Genomic DNA, 25,301 nt, shown 5'->3' with positions numbered 1-25,301 from the left:
GATTGTTTTCAGTAGGAAGTTTGTTCAACAAATCTAATTTTTCACTATGGGGTAGCAGAAGAAACTTCTAGATTTTAAGGGTACAGTCTAGTTTTTTTTTTTTTTTTAATGTTTCTAGCACAGTGTCGAATAATAGATCGGCAGGCTCATAAAGCAATGCTGAGTGGTTGTCATTTTAAAGTCACTGTGTGCCCCAGGGATGATTGTTTCATCTTTGATATTTAAGCCCCAGAAAAGCAGAAGCATGTTGCTCTGATTCTTTGTATACTCTTTTTTTAATTAAAGATTTATTTTATTTATTTGAAAGAGTTACAAAGAGAGGTAGAGACAGAGAAAGAGGTCTTCCATCTGTTGGTTCACTCCCCAGATGGCGGCAACGGCCGGAGCTGTGCCAATCCAAAGCCAGGAGCCAGGAACTTCCTCCAGGTCCCTCACACAGGTGCAGGGGCCCAAGGACTTGGGCCATCTTCTACCGCTATCTCAGGCCATAGCAGAGAGCTGGATCAGAAGAAGAGCAGCCGGGACTAGAACCGGCACCCATATGGGATGCCGGCACTTCAGGCCAGGGCTTTAACCCACTGCACCACAGTGCTGACCCCTGTATACTCTTTTGTTTCTGAAAGTTATGTAATTGACAGAAAGAATATATGTATCTAATCAGCTTTCATATGGCTTATTATTTCTCGTAAGAATATATGAAGGATCTTAAAAAGTTTATGGAAAATGGAATTAAAAGATGTTTATTGGGGCAGCATTGCGGCGCAGCAGGTCAGGCTGCCACTGGTGATGCCTACATCCCATATGGGGTGGCAGTTTTGAGTCTGACTGCTCTGTTTAAAATCCAGCTTCCTGCTAATGCATCTGGGGAAGTAGCAGAGGATGAAATACTTGGGACCCAGGTCCCAGGGCTTAGGCTATGGATGTCTGGGGGAGGAGGGAGGCATCCTGTGTGTGTTTTCACTTCATCACTGTTTTCTGATGGTACATCTACCACTTCCATAGTTAAATAATGAGCTCATTGAAGAAAGAGATTGTTCTTTTGTATTCTGCCACATTTTTTTTTTTTGCTTCAGTAAATATAATGCAGTTTCTAATGACTGTTTCTGATTATAATTATAGAAAACTTTGAGAAGGTTGGGTTTTCCACATTAGGTTAATTTTGAGGGAAGAAGGCAGAGATGAAATATCTTGCTTATATTCCATGCATCTTAATGTGAAATAGCTTTTTATTTGAATAGTAAACAGTAATTCAGAGATTCATAGCTAATCAAAGTTGGCTAAGTTATAAGATATTACTGCTATATGTGAATGTGCTGCTCTGGAAACTAGATAGGGTTTTCAAAAAACAGGAGGGATGTTTAATAATAAGAGCCTGCCACTTAGTGTTTTATATTTCCATTAATCCTTATTTTGGAATGAGAAAACAGATTTGGTTAAAAAGCAAATTACTCATGCATGGAGAATAAGTTGAATTTATTTGAAAGGCAAAGTTACAGACAGAGAGAGAGACACAAAGAGATCTTCCATCTACTGGTTCACTCCCAAATGGCCACAATGGCCAGGTCTGGGCCAGGCTGAAGCCAGAAGCCTGGTGTTCCCTCTGGAATTCCCACTTGGGTGGCAGGGGCCCAAGTACTTGGGCCATCATCTGCTGCTTTCCCAGGCATATTAGCAGGGAGATAGATCAGAAGTAGAGTAGTTGGGACTCAAATCAGTGGCTGGTGGCTTAACCTGATAGCAGTCTTCTTTTTTAATAGTTTTTCCCCCTTTTGAAAATCAGAGAGACAGGTCTTCTGTCTGCCAGTTCACTCCCAAAATGCCCACAACAGCCAAGACTAGGGTAGGTCAAAACCAGGAGCCTGGAACACCATCTGGATCTCCCACATGGGTGACAGGAACCCAGGTGTTTGAGCCATCATCTGTTGCCTCCCATAATGCACACTAGCAGGAAGCTGGGTTAGAAGCAGAGGCAGGACTTAAGCCAGGCACTCTGATTGGGATGCAGGTGTCCCAAGAAACAGCTAACCAAACACCTGCCAGCAAATAGGTTTTTGATGTGAAATATAGCATGATAATTTCTACTAACGGTTGAAATATCTGTGTTTAAAATATATCATAACGGGGCCGGCACTGTGACACAGCGGGTTAACACCCTGACCTGAAGCACCAGCATCCATATGGGCATCAGTTCGAGACCCGGCTCCGCCACTTCCTATCCAGCTCTCTGCTATGGCCTGGAAAAGCAGTAGAAGATGGCCCAAGTCCTTGGGCCCTGCACCCACATGGGAGACCTGGAAGAAGCTCCTGGCTTCGGATTGGTACAGCTCCAGCCATTGCGGCCAATTGGGGAGTGAACCATCAGATGGAAGTCCTCTCTCTCTCTCTCTCTCTCTCTCTCTGCCTCTCTGCCTCTCTGCCTCTCCTTTCTCTGTGTAACTCAAATAAATAAATATTTAAAATAAAATAAAATATATCATAATTTGAATTTTTTTAGATCTGGAAAGTTATCACAGAAAAAAATTGGTTCCTTCAAGGTGAAAGTTTAGGTTTATATGTACATCAATAAAAATCATAATTAAGTTTGTTGGTAATAAGTTTGTTCCATTTTTTTCCCCTTTCAAGTTCCCTTTGCTCCTTTTCCTTGAGTGGAGATTTCATTTGAATTATCCTTAGTGGACAGAGATTTGGAAACCTCAGCTGCTCTGTATTGGTTCTCAAGATTCTATACAGTTTTAGTCTTTCCCCTCTGGGGCCACCTTCTCCTTCTGCGGGAACAGAAGCAGATCACTGCCATTTTTGTCAGCAGTTTGAAATTGATAGCAAGGAAGTAATCAAATGATTACTTTAAAATTGGAGATGTAATTCACCTATCATAAAATCCTCCATTTTAAATTGCACAGTTCAGTGGCTTCTATCTGCACAGTTATGCAGCCATCACCATTATAACTTCCAGAGTATTTCACTACCCCCACAAAGCAGCCGTGTAGCAGTCATACTCTGCTACCTCTGCCTCACATCCTATGCCTACAGAGAACGCAATTTGCCTTTTTGTCCATTCTGATGTTGTATGCTGTTCTTCCACTTCCCTGTCTAGTTACAGTGACTTAGTTCCTCTCATACCTCAACTTCTTCCCACATAGAGCCTTTGTATGCAGTGCACCTTCTGTCTGCTGCGTTGCTTGTATGCTAGTTTCAAGATAATGGATAGAGGACGGCACTGTGGCACAGCAGGGAAAGCTACTGCCTGCAGTGCCAGCATCCCGTATGGGTGCCGGTTCAAGTCTCAGCTGCTCCACTTCCAACCCAGCTCTGTGCTATGGCTTGGGAAAGAAGTAAAGGTGGCCCAAGTCCTTTGGGTCCTGCACTGTGTGGGAGACCTGGAAGAAGCTCCTGACTCCTGGCTTCAGATCTGCACAGCTCAGGCTGTTGTGGCCATTTGGGGAGTGAACCAGTGGATGGAAGACTCTTTCTCTCTCTCTCTCTTTCTCTTTCTCTCTCTCTCTCTCTCTTTGCCTCTCTGTAACTCTGACTTTCAAGTAAAATAAGCTCTTTATGTTTTAGGTTTCCTCATCTAGGAAGTGGAAATTATAATATGGTACATATACCTCATAAAGAATGTAGACAGAAACGGTGATAACGTGCATAATCTACTTAATGCAGTGGTTGGCACAAAGTAACACTGTGTTTTGCTGTTGTTTCAATAAAAACATGCTTGTGCTTTAGAAATCTGAAATGACCTGCTCGGCAGAAGAAGAGCAAATGACACGTGTAGCTGGGCACTCTGCCTTGCCGATGGTCAGTCTTGGGAGTCACGTTCTTAGACAAGAGTGTACTGTGATGAATACTTCATTCTGGCTTTCCTTCAGTGCATAACTGAGCTTTCAATTAGAGATCTAAGACACAGAAAATAATAACAAATGAGCTATTAACCGTTGAAATCATCAATCATTTTAAATGAGCTAAAAGCTATTAAGTGTCAAGTAATTGCTTTCATGGCATATAATATAACAAACTTTACTGATTTAAAATATATTGTCATAAAAATGAATTTATGATTTTGAGAACTAACTTTGATACTTTTCTAACTATTTGTCCTTCTAGTTTTTGGACTATAATGAGGAATTTTAAAATTTTTTCCGTTTTACTTATTTTCCTACATTTTCTTAACAAAGTTGATCAGTCTTCACTATCAAATATCAGAACACATAATATAATTATTAATTTTGTAGGCTAGGCAAAGATAATTAGTTCTGAAGACTGTTATTCTGATGAACAAAAAGTTTTTATTAGTTTAGAAGCTGAAAATGCAAACTTATAGAGATCCCATTATACATTATATTAATTTTTCAGATGAAATTTTGAAAACACAAAATTGTCTACTGAAAAAATTGAAACTCTTATATCCATTCACTTAGTAAAAGGTGAAATATTTATACGATCTGAAGAGAAACCAGAGTGTTATATCCATTCATTCAGTAAGAGTGTTATGATCCTAGATCATTTGCGTAGAGGAATACTTCTGTGCAGATGTGTAAGTAGGTAGTTTGGGATCTGATGAACATGGATTAAGTAAAGATAGTTATCCTGTTGTGTCCTGTATTCTGTTTGAAGGTTTGGTATGATTGTCTTGATTTTTTTTCTGCTATAATTAAAACTATTAGTATATTTTTTTAACTTAGTTCTCAAGTTAGGGGTCTTTATTGTTTCACTGTTTATGTTTTTACTTTCCCGAGTAGGTGAGTTTTGTAAATGTTCAGACTAATTACTGTGAACATTTGGCCTGATATTCATCTTTATTTATAAATGTTACAGCATCTTAATTTATATAGCAAATGCAAGGCCACTTAGGAGTTAAGTCAATTTAAAATGCATTAAAGGAGCTCTATAAATTGAACACTGTGTGAAGCTTTTGGAATGCAAACATCAGCTTTTATATGGTGGAAATGTAGCTAAGTTATGTGACTTTCCTCAAATGATTTCTAAAGTCTGTCATGTTATAAAATCTCAGGGAGAAAAGCTGTTTCATTAGTTCAGGTTTTGTACAAATCAGTGTTTAAATGATCATATTTCTAATTGTGAATATTAGCACATAAGTGGAATAGAGTCTGGGTCATGATTAGTCTTAATTGATTTCTAACAATTAATTTTTACATTTTTGTTGCCCTGCTTGATATGAATATGCATTTATCACAACATGAGAAATAGTATCTCAACATTAATAGTTTTGTTAAGTTAATAACAACAGAGCTCACACAAAACAAAACAAGCTTTCTTTGTGTCCCACAGATGTATCTTGTGATTTTTCCAGAGGGAACAAGATATAACCCAGAACGTACTGAAGTCCTTTTAGCTAGTCAAACGTTTGCTGCTCAGCAAGGTAACTAAGCATTGATTGTTTGAAAAAAATAGTTTTTAAAGGTAATTTAAAATAAGTGTGTCCTGTATTCCTCCTGGAGAAGATATTTGTGTTTTACAACAATTAGGTGAATGAATAGATATGTTATGTATTTTCTTTAGGAAATGAAGTTTCTTCTTAATTCATTTGCATGTTATATACATAAAAATTTATGTGTTTGCTGTGGTAGATGTTCCAGTGCCTTGGGTTTATTTAAAATCTATCCAAAGTACATGGTTATGTAGGTGGAATCTTTTTCAACAGTGTGGATTGCGTGTGAGAGAAAGTTTCAGCAGACCTGAGTTGCAGTCTAAACTCTGACTTTTGTTAGAAGTTTGATTTGAAGTTGCCTGATGTTATCAAGCTTCAATTTCCTTCTCTCTCTTTTAAAAAAATCTCTGTGTGTGTGTGCATGTGCATACATGCCCGTGAGTAGACAAATCTGTAAGAATTAATTTAGAAGATAGATGAAGTCCATACTTTTAAAATTGGGTAACTGATTAGGCAGTAAGCTCTGCCGTTTAATCAAGTTGGGAAGTATACAGAAGACAGTGCCTGTGCTGTGTCCTCTAGGGTGTCCTTGAGGTTTGACGATGAATTAGTGTGTGACCTCTGCATGTGGCGGCCGCCCTCACTGATGTCTTGTTCAGGACGCTACACTGGGGACTGTGGCAGTGCTGTCCCTCTCAGAGAACTTGCTGTGGAGATGGTGTGCTGGCCCCCATTCACACGGTTACTGAACATTCAGAATGTGACTAGTGCATCAGGGGAAGTTACCTTTAAATTCTGTTTGCTTCTAGTTTAATTAAAATTTTAATCTTGTTTTATTTTAAATGTAAGTAGCGATGTATGGCTACGAAAGGATCTATGACAAAGCAGGTATGTCAGGTACAAAATGGCAAGGAGGAGCTCTTACAAGGCACTTACAAGTTGAATTAGAAGCAGAAGTGGGACTTGATCCTGGGCACTCCAGTATGGGGTGCATGTGACCCAAACTGTGGCTTGACTTGCTGCCCCTTAATGGCTTTTGTTTTTCTTTTTAATTTTTAGTTATTTATTTGGGAGCCAGAGAGAGAGCTCCCATCCACTCCCTAAATGTCCCTAGCAGCCAGTGCTGGGCTTGAGCCATTGTCTGCTACCTTCCAGGGTACACATTAACAGGAAGCTGGAATCAGGAAAGAGCTGGGACTCAAAACCAGGCACTCTGATTTGAGATGCAAGTGCCTTAACTGGCCTCTTAATTGCTCAGCCAAATACACATCCCTAATGGGTATTTCATAGATGAATGTCACAAAGGTTTTGTTTTCAAACCTTCACTGTGTCTCCCTTCCTTTTCTCCCTCCTCCCCTCCCTTTCCCTCTCTACTCCTCCTCCCCTCCCCTTCCTTCCTTCTTTTCCCCTCACCTTCTCCCTGCCCCTTCCATCCCCTCTTCTCTCCTTCCCTCCCCTCTCCTCTCCCCCCTTTTATCCCCTCCCTTCTTCTCTCCCTTCCCATCCCCTTCTCCCCTCCCTTCCTCTCCTGTCCCCTTCTCCATTCCCCTCTCATCTTCCTTCCCCTGTCTCCTTTCTTCTCTCCTCTCCCTTCCTCTCCCCTTCCCCTCCATCCCTCCCCTCCCCTCTCCTCTCCCATCCCCTTCTCCCTTCCCCTCTCATCTGCCTTCCCCTCTCTCTCCCTTCTTCTCTCCCCTTCCTCCTTTCCCTCTCCTCTCCCTTCCTCCCCCTTCCCTCCTTTTCCCTCTTCTCTCCCTTCCTCCTCCTTCCCTCCCTTCTCCTCTCCCCTTCCCTCCCTTCTCCTCTCCCCCTCCCTTGTCTCCCTCCTCTCCTCTCTCCTTCCAGAAATATTACGTTTCTATTTATTTCCTTACTAACTTACATTTTTTTTTGCATTTTTACCACCAAGTTTAATGGGATTTGGGGTCCTATGACAAGTTTTTAAACTGTACCCTTAGAAATAAGACCATAGGAATGCATGCAGAACTATACAGCTTTATAGTTAAAAACTTCCTCCTCCCTCTCTTATTGCAACTCTTACTTTTTACTGAGATCTATTTTCAATGGACTTTATAAACATATAATTAACTCTATGTTAAGTAAAGAGTTCAACAAATAGTATGAAAGAAAAAAAAAGACGAAAAACCAAAGAAAACAAAACTGTTCCTCAACAATCAAGACAAGAGCAGCTCAAGTCACCCTTCTCAAAGTATCAGTTTCACTCTACAGATTTTGTTTTAGGTGCTCTATTAGTTCTCATGGATCAGGGAGAACATATGGTATTTGTCCATTTGGGACTAGCTTATTTCACTACGTATAGGCTTTCCAAATTCATCCATTTTGTTGCAAATGACTGGATTTCATTTTTTTTTACCACTGTGTAGTATTCCATAGTGTACCTATCATAATTTCTTTATCCAGTCTTCAGTTGATGGGCATTTAGGTTGATTCCATGTCTTAGCTGTTGTGAATTGAGCCTCACTAAACATGGAGGTGCTCTTTTGTTTACTGATTTCATTTCCCTTGGGTAAATTCCAGGAGTGGGATAGCTGGGTCATATGGTAGGTCTATATTCAGATTTTTGAGGTATCTCCATAACTAGCTTACTTTAGAATCTAGTAATTAATTGTTCTTACTGAACACCACACCTTGGACTTAGTAAGACTAGATGAGCTCTAATAGCAGACGAAAATGTTAACTCAATTGACAAATGTTTTCCAGCTTGGTATACTATTGAGATTTGTGTTAGAAGTTTATGAATAAATTAAACTGCTTCTGCCCTGGGGACTCAAGTCAAATATGTGGTTGTGGGAATCTTTTTGTTTCCCACACCACCCTGCATTTTAAAAATTCTTCTGTGGGACAATCCCACCGTACTATAGCTACTCTTCCTTATACAGCTACTTTTCCCTGGAGAGAGACAGCAGAAAACCCAAATCAAGATTTTTTTCCTAGTTTGTTTTCATGTCATGTCTAGAAAGCTGCTGTTTTCTGTTAAAGATCAGCAAATAGTCTAATCAAGGCAAAGGGAGCTAGTAGGAAACAGGAAGGGAAGAAAAGCAAATACAGCTCTTAGGTTGGGTCTTATGCACAGTGGGGGGCATTTAAGTTATCTGCGACTCCCCCATCTCTGTTTGAAGAGAAATGGAGTTAGAGGATTCATGCACCAGGAGTCAGGAATTAAACTTGTTCTCTGAAGCATCTTGAGTGACCAGGGGCAGGATTCTTCATGATGCAGTTGCCAGTGAAGGGGACCTAGCATTTGCCTGTGTCGGACTTCACCACACTGAAGGATTCCCCATGGGTCCCAAGTTTCCTGAGGGCTGGTTTTCTGCCAGCTTCCAACACAGTGCCTTGTACATGTAGAAGTTTAATAAATATGTCTAAATATGTCATAAAGAGGTGCTGATCTAAACAGGAAAAATCATGTGAGAGTCCCTTTTGCGCTTAAAGCCCTACAGATATTAAATTAGTGTAATACTGTATTCTGGTCCATTTGTGGAAATTTAAACAAGTCAGAAATCAGACTTAATGTGTTCCGAATTTATGGCCACACTGATCGACTTCTTTTCTAGGTCTTCCAGTATTAAAACATGTGCTAACACCAAGAATAAAGGCAACTCATGTCGCTTTTGATTCTATGAAGGATTACTTAGATGCAATTTATGATGTTACAGTGATTTACGAGGGGAAACATGATAAAGGGCAGCGGAAAGCAGCACCGACCATGACTGGTGAGTTGATGTTGCCTGTACTTGAAGCTGTGTGCTTTAGGCACAGACCCACCTGAAACCACACACATGTACTTGAACTATGACACATACAAGCAGTGGCTCTTTATTAATGTATACTTCATTTTTCCTTCATTACATTTACTTGGTTTGTTTTTCAAGATGTTATTGACATGTAACAGTTGAAATGTAATTCATCCTGCTAAGTTAGGTATTTCTTGGCTGCCACTATGAGTCTTTTGGGAGACTCTTCCTGTCCAAAATTCATCCAGAAAAAGACATTCCACAAATCATGGGAGGGAGCTAGCAGGGGGAGAACCATCCAGCAATGCTGAGCTGTGCATTAATTGTCAGTGATAATCATTCAATATACCTTTCATAAACTGTTCACAAAATACAGTGTCAGTGTTGACAAGGAGAATGTGTGATTCCCCTTTTCAAATATGTGCTGGGTTTTAGAGACCTTTACATCTATGTTAGATATAACGGGGAGAAGTTTTTTAAATATTTATTTATTTATTTTGAAATTAGAGGGAGATATAGAGAAAGAGTTTTTCTATCCACTGGTTCACTCTCCAGATGGCCACAAGAGCTGGGGTCTGGGCCAAGCTGAGGCCAAGAGCCAAGAGCTTCATCTGGGTCTCTCACATGGGTACAGGGCCCAAACACTTGGGCCATCTTCTGCTTTTCCCAGGTGCATTAGCAGGGAGTTGGATCAGAAGTGGGGCAGCTGGGACTTGAACTGGTGCCCTATGGGATGCCAGCATTGGCTTTACCCACTAGGCTACAATGCCTGTCCTGAGAAAGTTTTAAGTGAGCACAATAGTTTGGTGGAACTTAACCAGAGACACTGTTGATCATTAAAGAACTTTAAATCTGGGGGTAGGCAAACAGGGAAGTATTTTATCTTTTACCAAGGCAGCTATTTAGACTTGAATCCACAGGCTTCCCAGGCTGCTTGCATTAGAATTGTCTCTTGAAGGTAGATGTTCAAAGTATGAACCACCAACACATTTTATATTTAAATTTCCTCTCAAAGCATTCCTTTGCATTTGATGTAATGCTTGTAGCTGCAGTGAAACATTTGCTAAAACAAACATTATTCAAGCATTTAGAGGTTAGCAAGGAGAGAAAGAATTTTACTCAAACTTAAGCTCAGGTTGTCTGGATATAATACTGTGCATTATTAAATTATTTAATACTCTGTTGTGTTCTTGAGATGCCAAGGATGTTTCAAAGTGCAGTGATAGTGTAGTTATAAAATGATCATTCTGTTATACAGAGACCATATGTAGCTCACCTAAGTTTTAGAAGAAATGCTTTTTCATTCAAAGATATAGACAGTAGCTGCCTAGAGAGGGGAAGCTTTGGGAGGGAGCTTGGAGGGAAATGTCTCAAGTGCAAGTATTTCCATCTTAGGTATGATTGCTGTCCTCACTACCTTTAATATAGAGTAGCAGTAGAATAGGAAGTTAAGTGTTATAGTTTCATTGTAAATGTCATTTTTTGAAATATATATCATTTAAAAATGGAAGCTATAACAAGTATACAGTGAAATCTTTTGTTTTCCACTCTGACCCTGTCTGCCTGCCCCAATTCCCATGCCACTCCCTAGAGGTAACTGCTTTTCTTAATTTTTTGTGTATTATATATGCAAACTCAAGTATATATTCTGATTCTATCTCCTTCCCATCTTAAAAGGTAGCCTTTATATTTTTAACCATTGACTCACTTTTGTATTTGAAAACAAACATTTTTATTCTTCAGAATTTTCATTAGTTTTTAAACAGTGTTTTAAAGATAAGCACATTTTTATTGTGAAAAAATTCCCACAACAACTTTTTTGAAATGCTGTTTTTTAAAAAAAGATATTTATTTATTTGTAAGGCAAAGCAACAGAGGTAGATCTTCCATCCATTGGTTCACACCGTCCTAGTTGTAAGAACTTGTGGAGGGGGCTGGTGCTGTGGCACAGTGTGTTAAAGCCCCAGCCTATAGCACTGGCAACCCATATGGATGCTGGTTTGTGTCCTGGCTGTTCTACTTATGATCCAGCTCCTGCTAACATGCCTGGAGAAGCAGCGGAGAATGGCCGAAGTCCTTGAGCCCCTGCACCCACGTGGGAGACACGGAAGAAGCTCCTGGCTCCTGGCCTCGGATCGGCTCAGCTTTGGCCTTTGTGGCCATCTGGGGAGTGAAGTGAACCAGTAGATGGAAGACCTCTACCCCTCTCTGTAACTCTGTCTTTCAAATAAATTAAATAAATCTTAAAAAAAAAAAAAGGAATAAAGAACTTGGCCTGGCCTTCAGCTGCCCTTGACTGGCTGGAGCCTGCTCTCGGCCCCTGCTGTGGTGGACGTTCCTTAAGTTGAAGGCTTGCTGGGGCCAATTCTTTCCAAACAGATTTCCTTCCCTTAGCTTGCTCTCATCAGACCTCCTGTTCCCACAAGTGGCCCTCTGGTCAGGGCTTTCCCAGCTCAGCTGCTTTCCGGCTCCCGGTGCTTTCTCCCACTCAGACACTGCAGTCACTGCCCTGCGGCACCTAGCATGTGGCCATTTCATTTCATCCGAGTGACCATTTTGGAGGCACCCTGTTGCCTGGATTCTGAACCCAGCTCCTCTCCCATCGCTCTCCTTATCCTCCAGGACATGGAAGCTGTGGGGGGCTTTGGTACCTGCTATGTGTGTCCATCATAAGTTGTATCTATTTGTGAAAAGCTTGGCTTTCCTACCTGTCACACCCAAATCCTATGTAGAAAATAAAATCTCACTCTGGTCAATTAAGGAAAAAATACTTCCTTAAGGAAAAATATACCAGAGTAAAATCAAGACTGAAGAAGACAAACTGGAAAAATATTTTCAACTGAGATTACAGAAAAGGGGTTGATTTCCTTAATGTCTAAAGTGCTCCTACAAGTTGGTAGGAAAATGACCAAAAACTCAAAAGTGGGTAAAGGATAAGAAGAGACAGTTCACAGAAAATAAAAATTTCAGCCTCATTCATAGTAAGAGAAATGCAAATTAAAACTACAGTAGGATAAAACTTTGTTATCTACCAGATTGGCAAAAATCCCGTGATCTGATAGGAGACTTAAGTGAGATAAATTTTTTAAAGATTTGTTTATTGAAAGAGTTACAGAGAGTGGGAAAGAGAGATAGTGAGGTCTTCCATCCACTGGTTCACTCTCCAGATGACTTCAATGGCTAGGGCTGGACCAAGTAGAAGCCAGGAACCAGGAGCTTTATCCAGGTCTCCCATGTTAGTGGCAGGGGCCCAAACACTTCAGCCTTCCTCCACGCTCTTCCCAGGCCATTAGCAGGGAGCTGGATCTGAAGTGGAGCAGCTGAGATAGAAACCGGCATCCATATTGGATGCTGGAATCTCTGGCAACAACTTTGCCCATTATGCCACAATGCCAGCCTTGAGATTAATTTTAATAGGCACTTTTATATTTAGCTATTAATAATATAATACAATATAATCTCTATAGAAGCTGATTAGGAGATGTCTATCATATTTAGAAGTGCATATACATTTTAGACTCATAAGTCCTGCTTCTAAAAAAAGTGACACATAGGGGCGAGTATTTGGCCTAGCAACCCAAATGCCACTAGGAATGCCTGTGTATGGGAGTGTGTGAGTGTGAATCCTCACTTTGCTCCCTGCTAATGCACACCCTGGGAGGTAGCAGGTGATGCCTCAAGTAGTTGGGTCCTTGCAACCCTTGTAGATAATCTGGATTTGGTTCCTGGTTCCTGGCTTCGGCTGCCCAGCCTGAACTGTTACAGGCATTTGGGGAGTAAACCAGCAGATAGACTCTGTCTTTCCACCTCTGAAATTTAATAGATAAGAATAATCTTCTAGAAAACCATCTAAGCATTAGAAGCAGAGCAGCACTTGGTACAGCAGTTAAGATGTCAGTTGGGATACCAGCTTCTCATATTGGAGTTCCTGGGTTCAGTTCCCTGCGCTACTCCCAATTCTAGGTTTCTGCTAATGTGCACCCTGGGGGCAGCAGATGATGGCTCAACATAACTGGGTCCCAGCCACCCAAGTGGGAGACCCTGATAGAGTTTCATACTCCTGGCTTCAGCCTGACCCAGCTGCAGCTGCTGGTGGCTTCTGGGGAGTGAACCAGTGGATGGGAGATCTCGTTTCTGTCTATCTTTTGAGTAAATACAATAAGTAAAAATTTTAAAAACTGATATACCATTTTCCTTGTAGTATATTAATTTTAATTGTGAATTATGGCCTATGGTTTGAAATACCCTGCTCTTATCACTTATGTGAATTGATTAATATTAAGGTCTAGTTATATTCTACTGTAGACCAGGATTCACTTTAAATTATATGAATTCTGATCTAAGTTGTAAGGGGTATAAAATTCTGTAACTTGGAATATTATGGATACTTTGTGACTGAGTGTCATTGGTATTAAGCCCAATTGAAAACCATTTTCCCCCTAGAAAGTTGCTGGCAGTGTCTCTCCAGCCATTTGTGAGGACAGTAGTTCCATGAGAATCGTCTGGACTGAGGTTGAGCACATCGAGCTCCAGCCTCCCTCCAGATGGCATAGACTGCAGGTAAAGCCAGGGAGCTGCAGAAGCTGTGGGTTAAGGAGTTTGCAGGGCTCTGTGAGCACTGCAGGCTGATAGCTGAGGGCTTCCAGAGCCTCACGATGAAGAGCAAGGCAGCCAGCAGTGTCCCATCCTTTCCGTTGTGATGTACATCTATTTCAAAGGAGGGGAAAACCAATGCCACAGTTGACCCACTCTTGTCCTCAGAGTCAGATAGCTTCAGATAGGTTTCCATTGGGGCAGAGGTGGCATGGGTGGTTTGATTTTTTTAAATTGTTCTAAAGAAAGAAAAAAAAGATTTATTTATTCGTAAGGCAAAATGACTGAGAAAAACAGAGAGACAGAGAGGTCTTCCATCTGCTGGCTCACTCCCCAAAGGGTCTCAATAGCCAGGGCTGGGCCGAGCCAAAACCAGAAGTCCAGAACTCCATCCCGGTCTCCCATGTGGTTGCCAAGGGCCCAAACACTTGGGCCAATTCCACTGCCTTCCCAGGCACATTAGCAGGAAGCTGTATCAGAAGTGGAGCAGCCAGGATTCAAACTGGCACTCTAATATGGGATATATGCTTGCCTCTTAAAAATCTATTTAAAAAAAAAAACATTTATTTATTTATTTGAAAGGCAGAGTTACAGAAAGGCAGAGGCAGAGAGAGGTCTTCCATCTACTGGTTCACTGACCAGATGGCTGCCTGAAGCTAGGAGCCAGGAGCTTCCTTCGGGTCCCCTACATGGGAGCAGGGGCCCAAGCACTTGTGCCAACTTCCACTGTTTTCCCAGGCCATAGCAGAAAGCTGGATTGGAAGTGAAGCAGCTGGGAATCAAACCAGCGCCCATAGGGGATGCCAGCACTGCAGGTGGTGGCTTTACCTGCTACACCACAGTGCCAGCCCCTTAAAAATCTTATTTCTAAAATGAGTGGTACACCTTAATAAATTGTGTGCTAAGGACAACATTTTATATTCTGCAAAGCATTTTACATGATCCTAGTTAACTTTTTTCTATTAATATTTTATATTTCAAAAAATACATTCAAGAATACTTCAAAGGTTGGCTCTGTGGCTCACTAGGCTAATCCTCCGCCTGCGGTGCCGGCACCCTGGGTTCTAGTCCTGGTTGGGGTGCCAAATTCTGTCCCAGTTGCTCCTCTTCCAGTCTAGCTCTTTGCTGTGGCCCAGGGAAGGCAGTGGAGGATGGCCCAAGTGCTTGGGCCCTGCACCTGCATGGGAGACCAGGAGGAAGCACCTGGCTCCTACTTCGGATCAGCGAAGCGCGCCGGCCGTAGCAGCCACTTGGGGGGTGAACCAACGGAAAAAGGAAGACCTTTCTCTCTGTCTCTCTCTCACTGTCTAACTCTACCTGTCAAAAAAAATAAAAAATAATAAAAAAAGTTAAAAAAAAAAAGAATACTTCAAAAAGCTTGTGGAAAATAGAATTCAAAGCTAAGTTTATTTTTATATAAATATATAAAAGCAAATATATGCTCCAAGATACAGACATTGTGAAAAAGAAGATTTTAGGAAAATATTCAGCTGTTAACTGGGTTGCATTTAAACAGGTGAGCTTGTAAAGGTTATTTTTTTAAAAGATTTATTTATTTATTTATTTGAAGGTCAGAGTTACACACAGAGAGGAGAGGCAGAGAGAGAGAGAGAGAGAGAGAGAGGTTTTTCATCCAATGGTTCACTCCCCAGTTGGCCACAGCGGCCAGAGCTGCACTGACCTGAAGCCAGGAGCTTCTTCTGGGTCTCCCACAAGGATGCAGGGGCCCAAGGACTTGGGCCATCTCCTACTGCTTTCCCAGACTATAGCAGAGAGCTGGATCAGAAGTGGAGCAGCCGGGTTTCGAACTGGTGTCCACATGGCATACTGGCACCTCAGGACACGGTGTTAACCTGCTGTGCCACAGCACCGGCCCCAATGTAAAGTTTTGTTTTTTTTCTTTCTTTTGGGTTACCTGAATTTTCACCTGCAAATACAAGCTACTATAAAAAGCTTGTGAAAAAAATGTAATTAAAGGGTAAATTAATTTTGTAGGCATTGTGGTGTAGCTGGTTAAGCTGCCACCTGCAATGCTAGCATCCTTTATGGGCGCTGGTTTGAATCCTGGCTGCTCCACTTCCCACCCAGCTTCCTGCTAATGTGCCTGGGAAAGCCATGGAAGACAACCCAAGTGCTTGGGCCTCTGCAACCTTGATGGAGACCCAGAAGAAACTCCTGGCTCTTAGCTTCAGCCTTGCCTAAGACTAGCTGTTGAACCAGCAGATGAAAGATCTTTGTCTCTGTCTCTCCCTTTCTTTAACTCTACTTTTTTTTTTTTTTTCACTTTTTGACAGGCAGAGTGGACAGTGAAAGAGAGAGACAGAGAGAAAGGTCTTCCTTTTGCCATTGGTTCACCCTCCAATGGCTGCCGCGGCTGGCACGCTGCGGCCGGCGCACCGCGCTGTTCCGAAGGCAGGAGCCAGTTGCTTATCCCGGTCTCCCATGCGGGTGCAGGACCCAAGCACTTGGGCCATCCTCCACTGCACTCCCTGGCCACAGCAGAGAGCTGGTCTGGAAGAGGGGCAACCGGGACAGAATGCGGCGCCCCGACCGGGACTAGAACCCGGTGTGCCAGTGCCACTAGGCGGAGGATTAGCCTGTTGAGCCACAGCGCCGGTAACTCTACCTTTTAAATAAATAAATAAATTTTTAAAAGATTATTTGAATGAAATACAATTTTTAAACCCATGTATATTAATATAGTACAGTACATAAATCATTAATTATTTTTAAAATATTTTATTTATTTATTTATTTGAAAGTCAGAGTTACACAGAGAGGGAAGGAGAGGTGAAGAGAGAGAGAGAGAAAAAGTGAGAGAGAGAGGGAGAGATCTTCCATCTTCTGGTTCACTCCCCAGTTGGCCGCAAGGGCCGGTCCTACGCTGATCCGAAGCCAGGAGCCAGGAGCTTCTTCCGGGTCTCCCACGTGGGTGCAGGGGCCCAAAGACTTGGACCATTGGACCATCCTCTACTGCTTTCCCAGGCCATAGCAGAGAGCTGGATGGGAAGTGGAGCAGTCAGGACTCGAACCAGCACCCACATGGGATGCCAGCACTTTAGGCAGCAGCTTTACCAGCTGTGCCACAGCGCCAGCCCCTAAATCATTAATTTATTATATAATTATATTAATGTAAATCATGTTAAACATATTGAATGAGATTATTTATACAAGTATACATACATAGTCTTTATGTACTGTTATTTTAATTTTTTTTAAATTTTATTTATTCTTTATTTGAGAGGTAGAGTTACAGACAGTGAGAAGGAGACAGAGAGAAAGGTCTTCCATCCACTCGTTCACTCCCCAAATGGTTACAATGGCTAGAGCTGGGCCATTTCGAAGCCAGGAGCTTCTTCCAGGTCTCCCATGTGGGTACAGGGCCCCAAGCACTTGGGCCTTCTTCTACTGCTTTGCCAGGCCTTAGCAGAGAGCTGAATCAGAAGGGGAGCAGCTGGGACTTGAACCAGTGCTCATATAAGATGTCAGCACCGCAGATGGAGGATTAACCTACTGTGCCACAGCACCGGCCCCTATTTTAATTTTCTTGCTTAATTGTGTGTCATAAATAGCTTTACATGAAGGTGTGTACAATTCTATACTTTTTTCAAAGAGTTACATAATATTAACTGATGTGAACCTCTAACAGTTACCTATACTACAGGAAGTAGGCCTCCTTGTTTTTTCCCCCAGAGGCAAGTGGAGATAGCTCATTGTGAGGGCTCGGGGTCAAGGCCCTCTGCACTCCACTCTCTGTGCTTCCTTCAGAACCAGCATGACTCATGTGCTCAAGAGTCAACCTGTGTCAGGTGTGAGTACTTGAAACCCTCTCTGTACCACCCCCGGTCTGTCAGTGCCCTCCCCTGTAAAACTTATAGGTGGAACAGAACTACACCTAAATTAGAGTCCTTTTGTCTGTATTCCCTAAGGTATGCAGGCTAATTTTTATTTGTGCAATTTGAAATATGCTCCAACTAAAAGAGTTTTTGTAAATATAGATAAAAGATCTTTGTTAAATATTTAGGAAAATATTTGGAATTATTTCCCATCTTCAGTATTGAAACTTCCTAAATGTCACTTAACATTTAGCTGTGTTCCACTTTGTCTCGTGCCACTCATCTTGCTCCTGTTTGGGCCTTCACCACAGAGATTTAGCTGATCGGGCTCCACCACCAACTTCTCTGGGCCTTTGTCCTCTGTGAGCCTTAGTTGTTCATCCATTCCAGGAGATTATAGTATTTGCCTATATAGAATTGTGAAGTGTGCAGTAAACACAAAGTTCATGAAAGTGTCGGAAAACACAGTCAGAGGCACCGTGAGTCCTTTTCTCTTACATGAGTGCCTCCTTGCTCAGGAGCTGCTGTCTTAGTAGAGGCATTGTTAACACATCCGAAGTACTTTAGTTCACAAAGCATTTCATGTCTGCCATTTGCAGTTTGGTCTGTTAGGTTTTCTTCACAGTCTGCAGCTGTACTCTAGCACTGGAAGTATCAAGGGTAAGTACAGCATTATGGAAATGTTGGGGTGGAGATAATTACGTGAAAGCAGAAAAACTGATTCCAGAACCTGTCTTTTTATGTATGAGAAAGAGAAATAGGAGGATAGTGTGGAAAGTTGCAGTGGCTAACAAGTTGAGCTGACGCACTGCACCTACTGCTTTATGGTGGGCACTATTGCGGGCCATGGGAATCTGCCATACAGTGACACCATCCAGTGTCGCTGTCATCTTCATGCCTGTTTTACAGAGTAAACGTGTCCTGAAGAGTAAGCTGGACTCTTCTCAGACTATAGAGCACCAGTGACTGGTATCGAGCGATTGGAGATTACAGCTCTTGACCTCTGTCTTGCATACCTACCTAGGGAACATGTTCATCTCTTAACTCTCTTTGTGTTATTTCCTTGTTCTCCAAGGAACTTAAATATGTTAATATGCTCACTTTTCCACAGGAGCCAACTACAAAGAAGGGAATTTCCAGCCTCCAGTACAGCCTAGTTGTTTAAGGACTCATAGCTACTCCACAGTGAGAATTTTGGTTCCTGAACCAAGTATAATATGTTAAAATATGGCAACAATCAGGAAACCAAGCAGGAGTACCAGTTAGAAAACAGTAACCAGATCCAAGAGGAAAGGTAGCTGCTCTCCCAAAGTTATTGCAGCTCTGTAGTAGTCAATGACAGGAGCTGATTGTCAGCCAAAGGAATAGGAATTGAGAACTATTTTTAATTTTATTGATTTTTTAAAATTTATTTGAAAGGTAGAGTTTCACAGAGAAGGAGAGGCAGAGAGAGAGAGAGGTCTTCCATCCAATGGTTCACTCCCCAATTGGCCGCAACAACCGGAGCTGTGCCAATCCGAAGCCAGGAGCTTCCTCGGGGTCTCCCACGTGGGTGCAGGGGCCCAAGGACTTGGGCCATCTCCTACTGCTTTCCCAGGCCATAGCAGAGAACTGGATCAGAAGTGGAGCAGCCGGGATGCGAACTGATGCCCATATGGGCTGCCAGAGCTTCAGGCCAGGGCATTAACCCACTACGCCACAGCACTGGCCCCAATTTTATTGATTTTTTATTTATTTGCAAGGCCAAGAGAGACAGACTAAGAGAGATCCATCACTGGTTCACTCCCCAAATGCCCACAACAGGCAGCGATAGAACAGGCTGAAACCAATAGGCTGGAACTCAGTCTGGGTCTCCCACGTGGGTGTCAAGGAGCTAAGTATTTGAGCCATCACGTGCTGCCTCCTGGGAGGTGCATTAGCAGAAGCTGGAACCTGAAGCAAAGCCGGGACTCATTCCCAGGTTACCATATGGGTTGCAGATGTCCCAAGTGGCATCTTATGCTGTGTCAAGTGCCCACCCAGGAATTAAGGCTTATTAAGTACCTTTTTGTGTCCAATTCTGTGCCAGGACAGGAGGTTCAGTAGAGAGCCAGACGGACTCCAGCTGTGCCCGGTAGGAGCACACAGTCTGGTTGGAGAAACAGCAGTAACTGTGTGAGATAGGTGACATGCTGGGATGGGGTCCCTTCAGAGGTGTGGGTGGGATTTGTAGTAGGGTCCAGCTTCCTGTTGTTGTGCTGCCTGTAGAATTAAAGTTGTTATATGAGAAATAACATTTGTTACTGTTCATTTAACTTAGGCTTATGTAATTGTGGTAGTCATGGAAATTATAGCATGTCTTCTGCTTGAGCTTGAGCCCCCAAACCACAGTTTGATCTTTTTTAAAAAAAAAAAAAACACTTATTTATTTATTTATTGCTAAGGAAAGAATATATAACAATTCTAAAACATCTAAAAATTAAGTATTTGTATTCTTTATTAGAGTTTCTCTGCAAAGAGTGTCCTAAAATTCATATACACATTGACCGTATAGACAAAAAAGATGTCCCGGAAGAAGAGGCATATATGAGAAGATGGCTCCAGGAACGTTTTGAGATCAAAGATAAGTGAGTATCGGCAGTTCCGACACTTCAAATACTTAGCTCAGCTCAATTTCACTGTAGTAAACTCTGAACTAAACAGCTTTGTTATGTCAGAAATGCTTTCTAGAAACTCAGGCCAAATCTTACTTGATGCTTATCTGTTCGTGTTTTTAGCTTTGCTGTTACAAGTCATCATGAGAGAACTTGTTATTGTGGCCTATTTATTTGTAATATTTTCTGTACTATGAAGTAGGATATAAAATTGGTTAAAAACAAGCAAACAGACAACCCCCCCCCCCCAAAAAAAAAAAAAAAAAAAAAAACAGGCTTTCTGATGGCAGACCTGCCTTCCTGGGTCAGATAAAGTGATGTCATTGTGCCCGCCGTGCCTGGAAACCCAAGGCTGTGGAGTGGAGGGTTGTATCTGATGTTCAGGCAGACATGATGCCAGGATGTGACATGTTTCCAACCAGAGTGTCTTCTTTTGGTTGTTTTGTATTTTGAGGGTTAAGCATTTTCTTGGTTTTATACGTGCTGATAGAAAACAGTGCTTTAAACCTGCTGAGAGTTATCTGTACATAAGTTACAGGCATATTTGGATGCTTCTCAGGTGAGGCGTAGCTTAAAGAAGTCAAACTGAGTGACTGATACCACTTAATAGAGAGAACCTTGTAGCAGCAGATGACAACATAGAATATATTAATATCTTTCATTGAACATAAGAAATTAAATTTTTTTTAAAGATTGTATGTATTGCCGGCGCCGTGGCTCAACAGGCTAATCCTCCGCCTTGCGGCGCCGGCACACCGGGTTCTAGTCCCGGTCGGGGCACCGATCCTGTCCCGGTTGCCCCTCTTCCAGGCCAGCTCTCTGCTGTGGCCAGGGAGTGCAGTGGAGGATGGCCCAAGTGTTTGGGCCCTGCACCCCATGGGAGACCAGGAGAAGCACCTGGCTCCTGCCATCGGAACAGCGCGGTGCGCCGGCCGCAGCGCGCTACCGCGGCGGCCATTGGAGGGTGAACCAACGGCAAAGGAAGACCTTTCTCTCTGTCTCTCTCTCTCTCACTGTCCACTCTGCCTGTCAAAAAAAAAAAAAAAAAAAAAAAAAAAAGATTGTATGTATTTTAGAGGCACAGTTACAGACAGAGAGAAGGAGAGACAGAGAAAGGTCTTCCATCCCCTGAGCCGATCTGAAGCAGGAGCTAGGAGCTTCTTTCAGGTTTTCCATGCGGGTGCAAGGGCCCAGGCACTTTGGCCATCTTCTACTGCTTTCCCTGACTGTAGCAGAGAGCTGGATCAGAAGAGGAACAGCCAAGACACAAACTAGTGCTCGTATGGGATGCTGGCGCCGCAGGCAGAGGCCTAGCCCACTAACCCACAGCGCCGGCCCCACATTCAGAAATTTTATCCAACTGTTTTATTCCCTTAGTAGATGGTTTTTTTTTCTTGTATTATAGTAGCATATTTCATAATTAATGCTGTGGGTTGATTTTAACATTGAAAATTCTTAAAAGTATAGTAGATTGAAGATGAAACTTTATGTGAATTTTCTATATTACATTGACTCAGCTGAATATGACATAATTTATTAAGCCATTTATTCAGGGCCACTTTGGTTATGGAAGAAATTATAAAAATAAAATATATTGGTATTGACATGAAAATCTGTTCTCAGAAAAAAGACTGAGTAGTGTGCTTAATATTCTACTTGTATGTGTTTTAGATAAGCCCAGACTTTTTAAAAGAAAGTGGTTATCTCCATGGATGTGATTTGTAAGGCAGCAGCAGGACTTTCCTTTCAACATTTTGCTCTTGGGAAGCTTTACGTTGATATTTTCTGCTATTACAACTTCATATGTTTTTAAGTAAGATTGGGAAGATGAATCAGCTGTGCTACTGCTTTCCTCCTTTTACACTGCTTGTATGATTCCATAGAAATGAGAGCCTTTTTTGAAAATCCATATATATTATAAGAAGTGTTGATCTTTGATTTCCAATGGAATGGGAGCTATAAGTACAAGGAGGTGAGGTGGGTTTATTACCCACGTGTGAGTCAAGTTAATGCAAAACTTTATGGAGTGAAAGTTTGAACTACAAAAATATCCTCATCACATGGCTTAAAACTAGCTATTCTGAAATATTCCTTGTAACTTATATATACTAATTACAGAACATCTTGAGACTATTTAAGAAGAGTAGAAATTGTATTAAACCAAATCTCTGGACATTTCATCCTTGTTTTCCTAGTACCTAGAACTTCTCCAGCACATAATAGGTATTGAGTCAATGTTTGTTGAATTGAAATGAGGGAATCTGAAACTTAAATTTGTTTTTCATTCTGGCTCTAGGTTGCTTTTAGAATTTTATGATTCACCAGATCCTGAAAGAAGAGACAGATTTCCTGGGAAAAGTGTTCATTCCAAATTAAGTCTCAAGAAGACTCTACCATCAGTGTTGGTCCTGAGTGGTTTGACTGTTGGTATGCTTATGACCGAGGCTGGGAGGAAACTGTACGTAAACACATGGATATATGGAACCCTACTTGGCTGCTTAGTGGTTGTTATTAAAGCCTAAAGAGATAGCTGTCTCCTGTCAGTGGAACGTGCTACAGTGTGTATTATTGGTGGCTGCACAGTATGTCAGATTGTTTCCTGAGTTTAATAAGAAGTGTAAATAAAACCTACTTGACTGAACATTGGATAAAATAGAATTTGTGACTAAAGCCAATATGCAGTTGGTATTGGGCAAACTGATGGTGTTACAGCTTCAGCGCTAGAGCTGCTAGAAAGGTGGAGCTCTGTGGAGTCTGTGCTGTGCTTTACGTTTTCCATGACTCGTGTCAACTTCAGAGGATGAGTAGCAGTGTACGCTTGGCTATTGCTGTGGAATTCAGATGGCTATTTTTTCTGAACATTAATTTGCAGCCTTTCACCATGTTGATTGGTTATTTTCAATTTCTTACAACTTACCATGCCAGCTCCAAACTCTTACCACTCAAGTATTTCATATCTTACAGCTATATAATATCTGGCTTTTTGCTTGATCTCTGCAAGTCAATGAAAGGAATTGTATTTAAGTCTCGAGATGTTTAAGGAAAGGGGCAGCCATTGTTCATGGGGGAAAAGCTCTGGTTAGTGCATGTTTTTTACTGTATTGCATTGCTCTCTGGTTCTACTTTATATTTACAAAATAATCACCATTTCTAGTATTTATTGAAATTGCTTAATTTGTATACCTGGTACTCCACACAAAAGAGGAATGTATGGAACCTGAGGTGAAATTTAAATTAAAATTGTGACACTAGTTCATTATAGCAGAACTTTAAATTGCCCAGCTTTTTGAAAATTTAAGCCATGCTATTTGTACTTTCCAACATCTGTGCCACAAGTGCTTAAACACATTAAGGTTTCCTGTTATTTTTTATATCACAACAGTCAGTGTGAACCCTGGTTGGACTCTGAGTCCACAGACACCTGAGGTGGACAGGAGCCCGCACCCTCCCGGCTAGACTCACTAGCATGTGCCTTTGCCTGTTTCTGTTTGACTTCATAGAATCTGTAGCCCAAAAGCGAGTTCTTTGTTACACGGCAGATTTCCTCTTGTGCTCTAGTCCTTTTCCTGTGGATTCCTGCCAATGGTGCTGCTCAGTGACTGGAAGCGCAGAGCTAGCCGGCGTTGCCCTGGTACAAGCTGAACTCTTAAAGCTTGGGAGTGAGCTTCACTGGCTACCGCAAAGACACTTGGCATTTCTCTCCGGTCAAGAAATTCGCCTTTTCCACGCCAGTGACATACAGCCTTAATGAGCAAACCTGTTGTTGCCCATTAGTTTTAACAGAGCTGCAGTTACATGTATCACCTGAGGACAAGTTTGGTGTTGCAGGAACCAAATCATAGTTTTCAGCCATGAAGCAATGTGTCCATGGAAGAAGACCTTTCCTATGTGTGATCTGCTCTGTTTTTATGTTATAATTGAAGCTTCGTTCCTCCTGGTCATCTAAGAGAGCATTCCTGCTCACTGCTAATGGATTTCTGTTACAAAATGATGCTGATGGCCCAAATGAAGCTCACCAACTGAATCATGTCAACATTTTGAAAAAGGGAAATGTCATCATGGCTTAGTACACTGCTTCTTCAGAAACAAAGAATAAGCCTTTTAAAGCAACAGTTGAAGGGTCGAGAGGTGTGAATTGGTTTCTGTGTTGTATTGTTATGCATATGCCTGTACTCGCTCATATATATGTATTCCCAGGGATAGAGTTGGCCTAATTATGAGTGGGGCATGGATGAGATTCATGAAAAGAGTTATCAATGCTGAATCATAATTTTTGTTCTTTTCTGTAAAATTTAGATTAATTCCATGTCTTTGTTAAATACATTTTTAAAAAGATTCCCAAATTTAGACCTTGTTTCCTAAAGATTATAAGAAATATAAGTTTTGGAACTTCTGAGTATCATGGATATGCTCTAAATTTTAAGAGACAGAACCACTGGAATTATGTGGACTATAACTGATGGCCTGTGTAAGATCACTTGAATTCCATGTTTCTTAGGATTGTACTTACGGTCTTCTCACAAAAGGTCTATAAAGTATGATAGCTGAAAAAATTATATCAAAATGGAAAATTAGCAGCTTTCCTTTAATGTGTGTTGATTTTGACTTGAATTAATTTTCTAAAATTAAGAGCCGGATGCCTATCTGTAATTTTTTTCATAATACCATTTAAGCTTATTGCTATTGATTTACAGCTTAGTAATTGCTTAGTTTTTCTTTATAAAAATGCCATCAATGTGCATGCTTTTATGTTGCCCAGAAAGGGTTGTGTTTGGATGGAAGTAAAAAAAGAAATAAAATCCTCCACTGTCTGATGTCTGTCTATGCTGTTTAAGATTTTGTGACCCAAAAATTCATCGCCAATTTTCTACTACACAGAATATCTTTTGACTGGCCCTGCATTCTGAATTTATAAAACCACGTTTTTTTCCTTAATTATTGAGCAGAGTTTTAAAAAATATATTTAATACCCCAAATGTGAAGCAGTGTGTTTGGTTATGTCAACTCCTCTGTACAATCCAGAAGATGTGTGGAGATTACTGATCACTTGGCAGTTCTGAGTCGTTAGATGATCTCAGTGAAGCATGTCAAATGCCTA

The 25,301-nt window shown here is 41.5% G+C and overlaps 1 protein-coding gene across 3 annotated transcripts in view; it reads left to right on the top strand.

Moving 5' to 3' along the window:
• The window catches only part of AGPAT5 (1-acylglycerol-3-phosphate O-acyltransferase 5), a 59,011-nt gene extending 33,994 nt beyond the window's left edge, over positions 1–25,017 (top strand). For 2 of the 3 annotated variants that reach the window (XM_062198841.1, XM_062198840.1), the window contains 4 exons: positions 5,287–5,377; positions 8,962–9,120; positions 20,053–20,176; positions 22,500–25,017. In XM_062198841.1, the coding sequence (XP_062054825.1) occupies positions 5,287–5,377; positions 8,962–9,120; positions 20,053–20,176; positions 22,500–22,725 (600 nt within the window). In that variant the 3' untranslated portion in view covers positions 22,726–25,017. The remainder of the gene's footprint in view (positions 1–5,286; positions 5,378–8,961; positions 9,121–20,052; positions 20,177–22,499) is intronic. The other variant, XM_062198842.1, reaches the window with a different exon arrangement.
• The last annotated feature ends 284 nt before the right edge of the window (positions 25,018–25,301 follow it).

This window comes from Lepus europaeus, chromosome 8 (assembly GCF_033115175.1).
Source record: "Lepus europaeus isolate LE1 chromosome 8, mLepTim1.pri, whole genome shotgun sequence".
Taxonomy (NCBI): domain Eukaryota; kingdom Metazoa; phylum Chordata; class Mammalia; order Lagomorpha; family Leporidae; genus Lepus; species Lepus europaeus.
The sequence above is the reverse complement of the archived record's forward strand: the minus strand, read 5'-3'. Positions and strand labels throughout refer to the sequence as shown.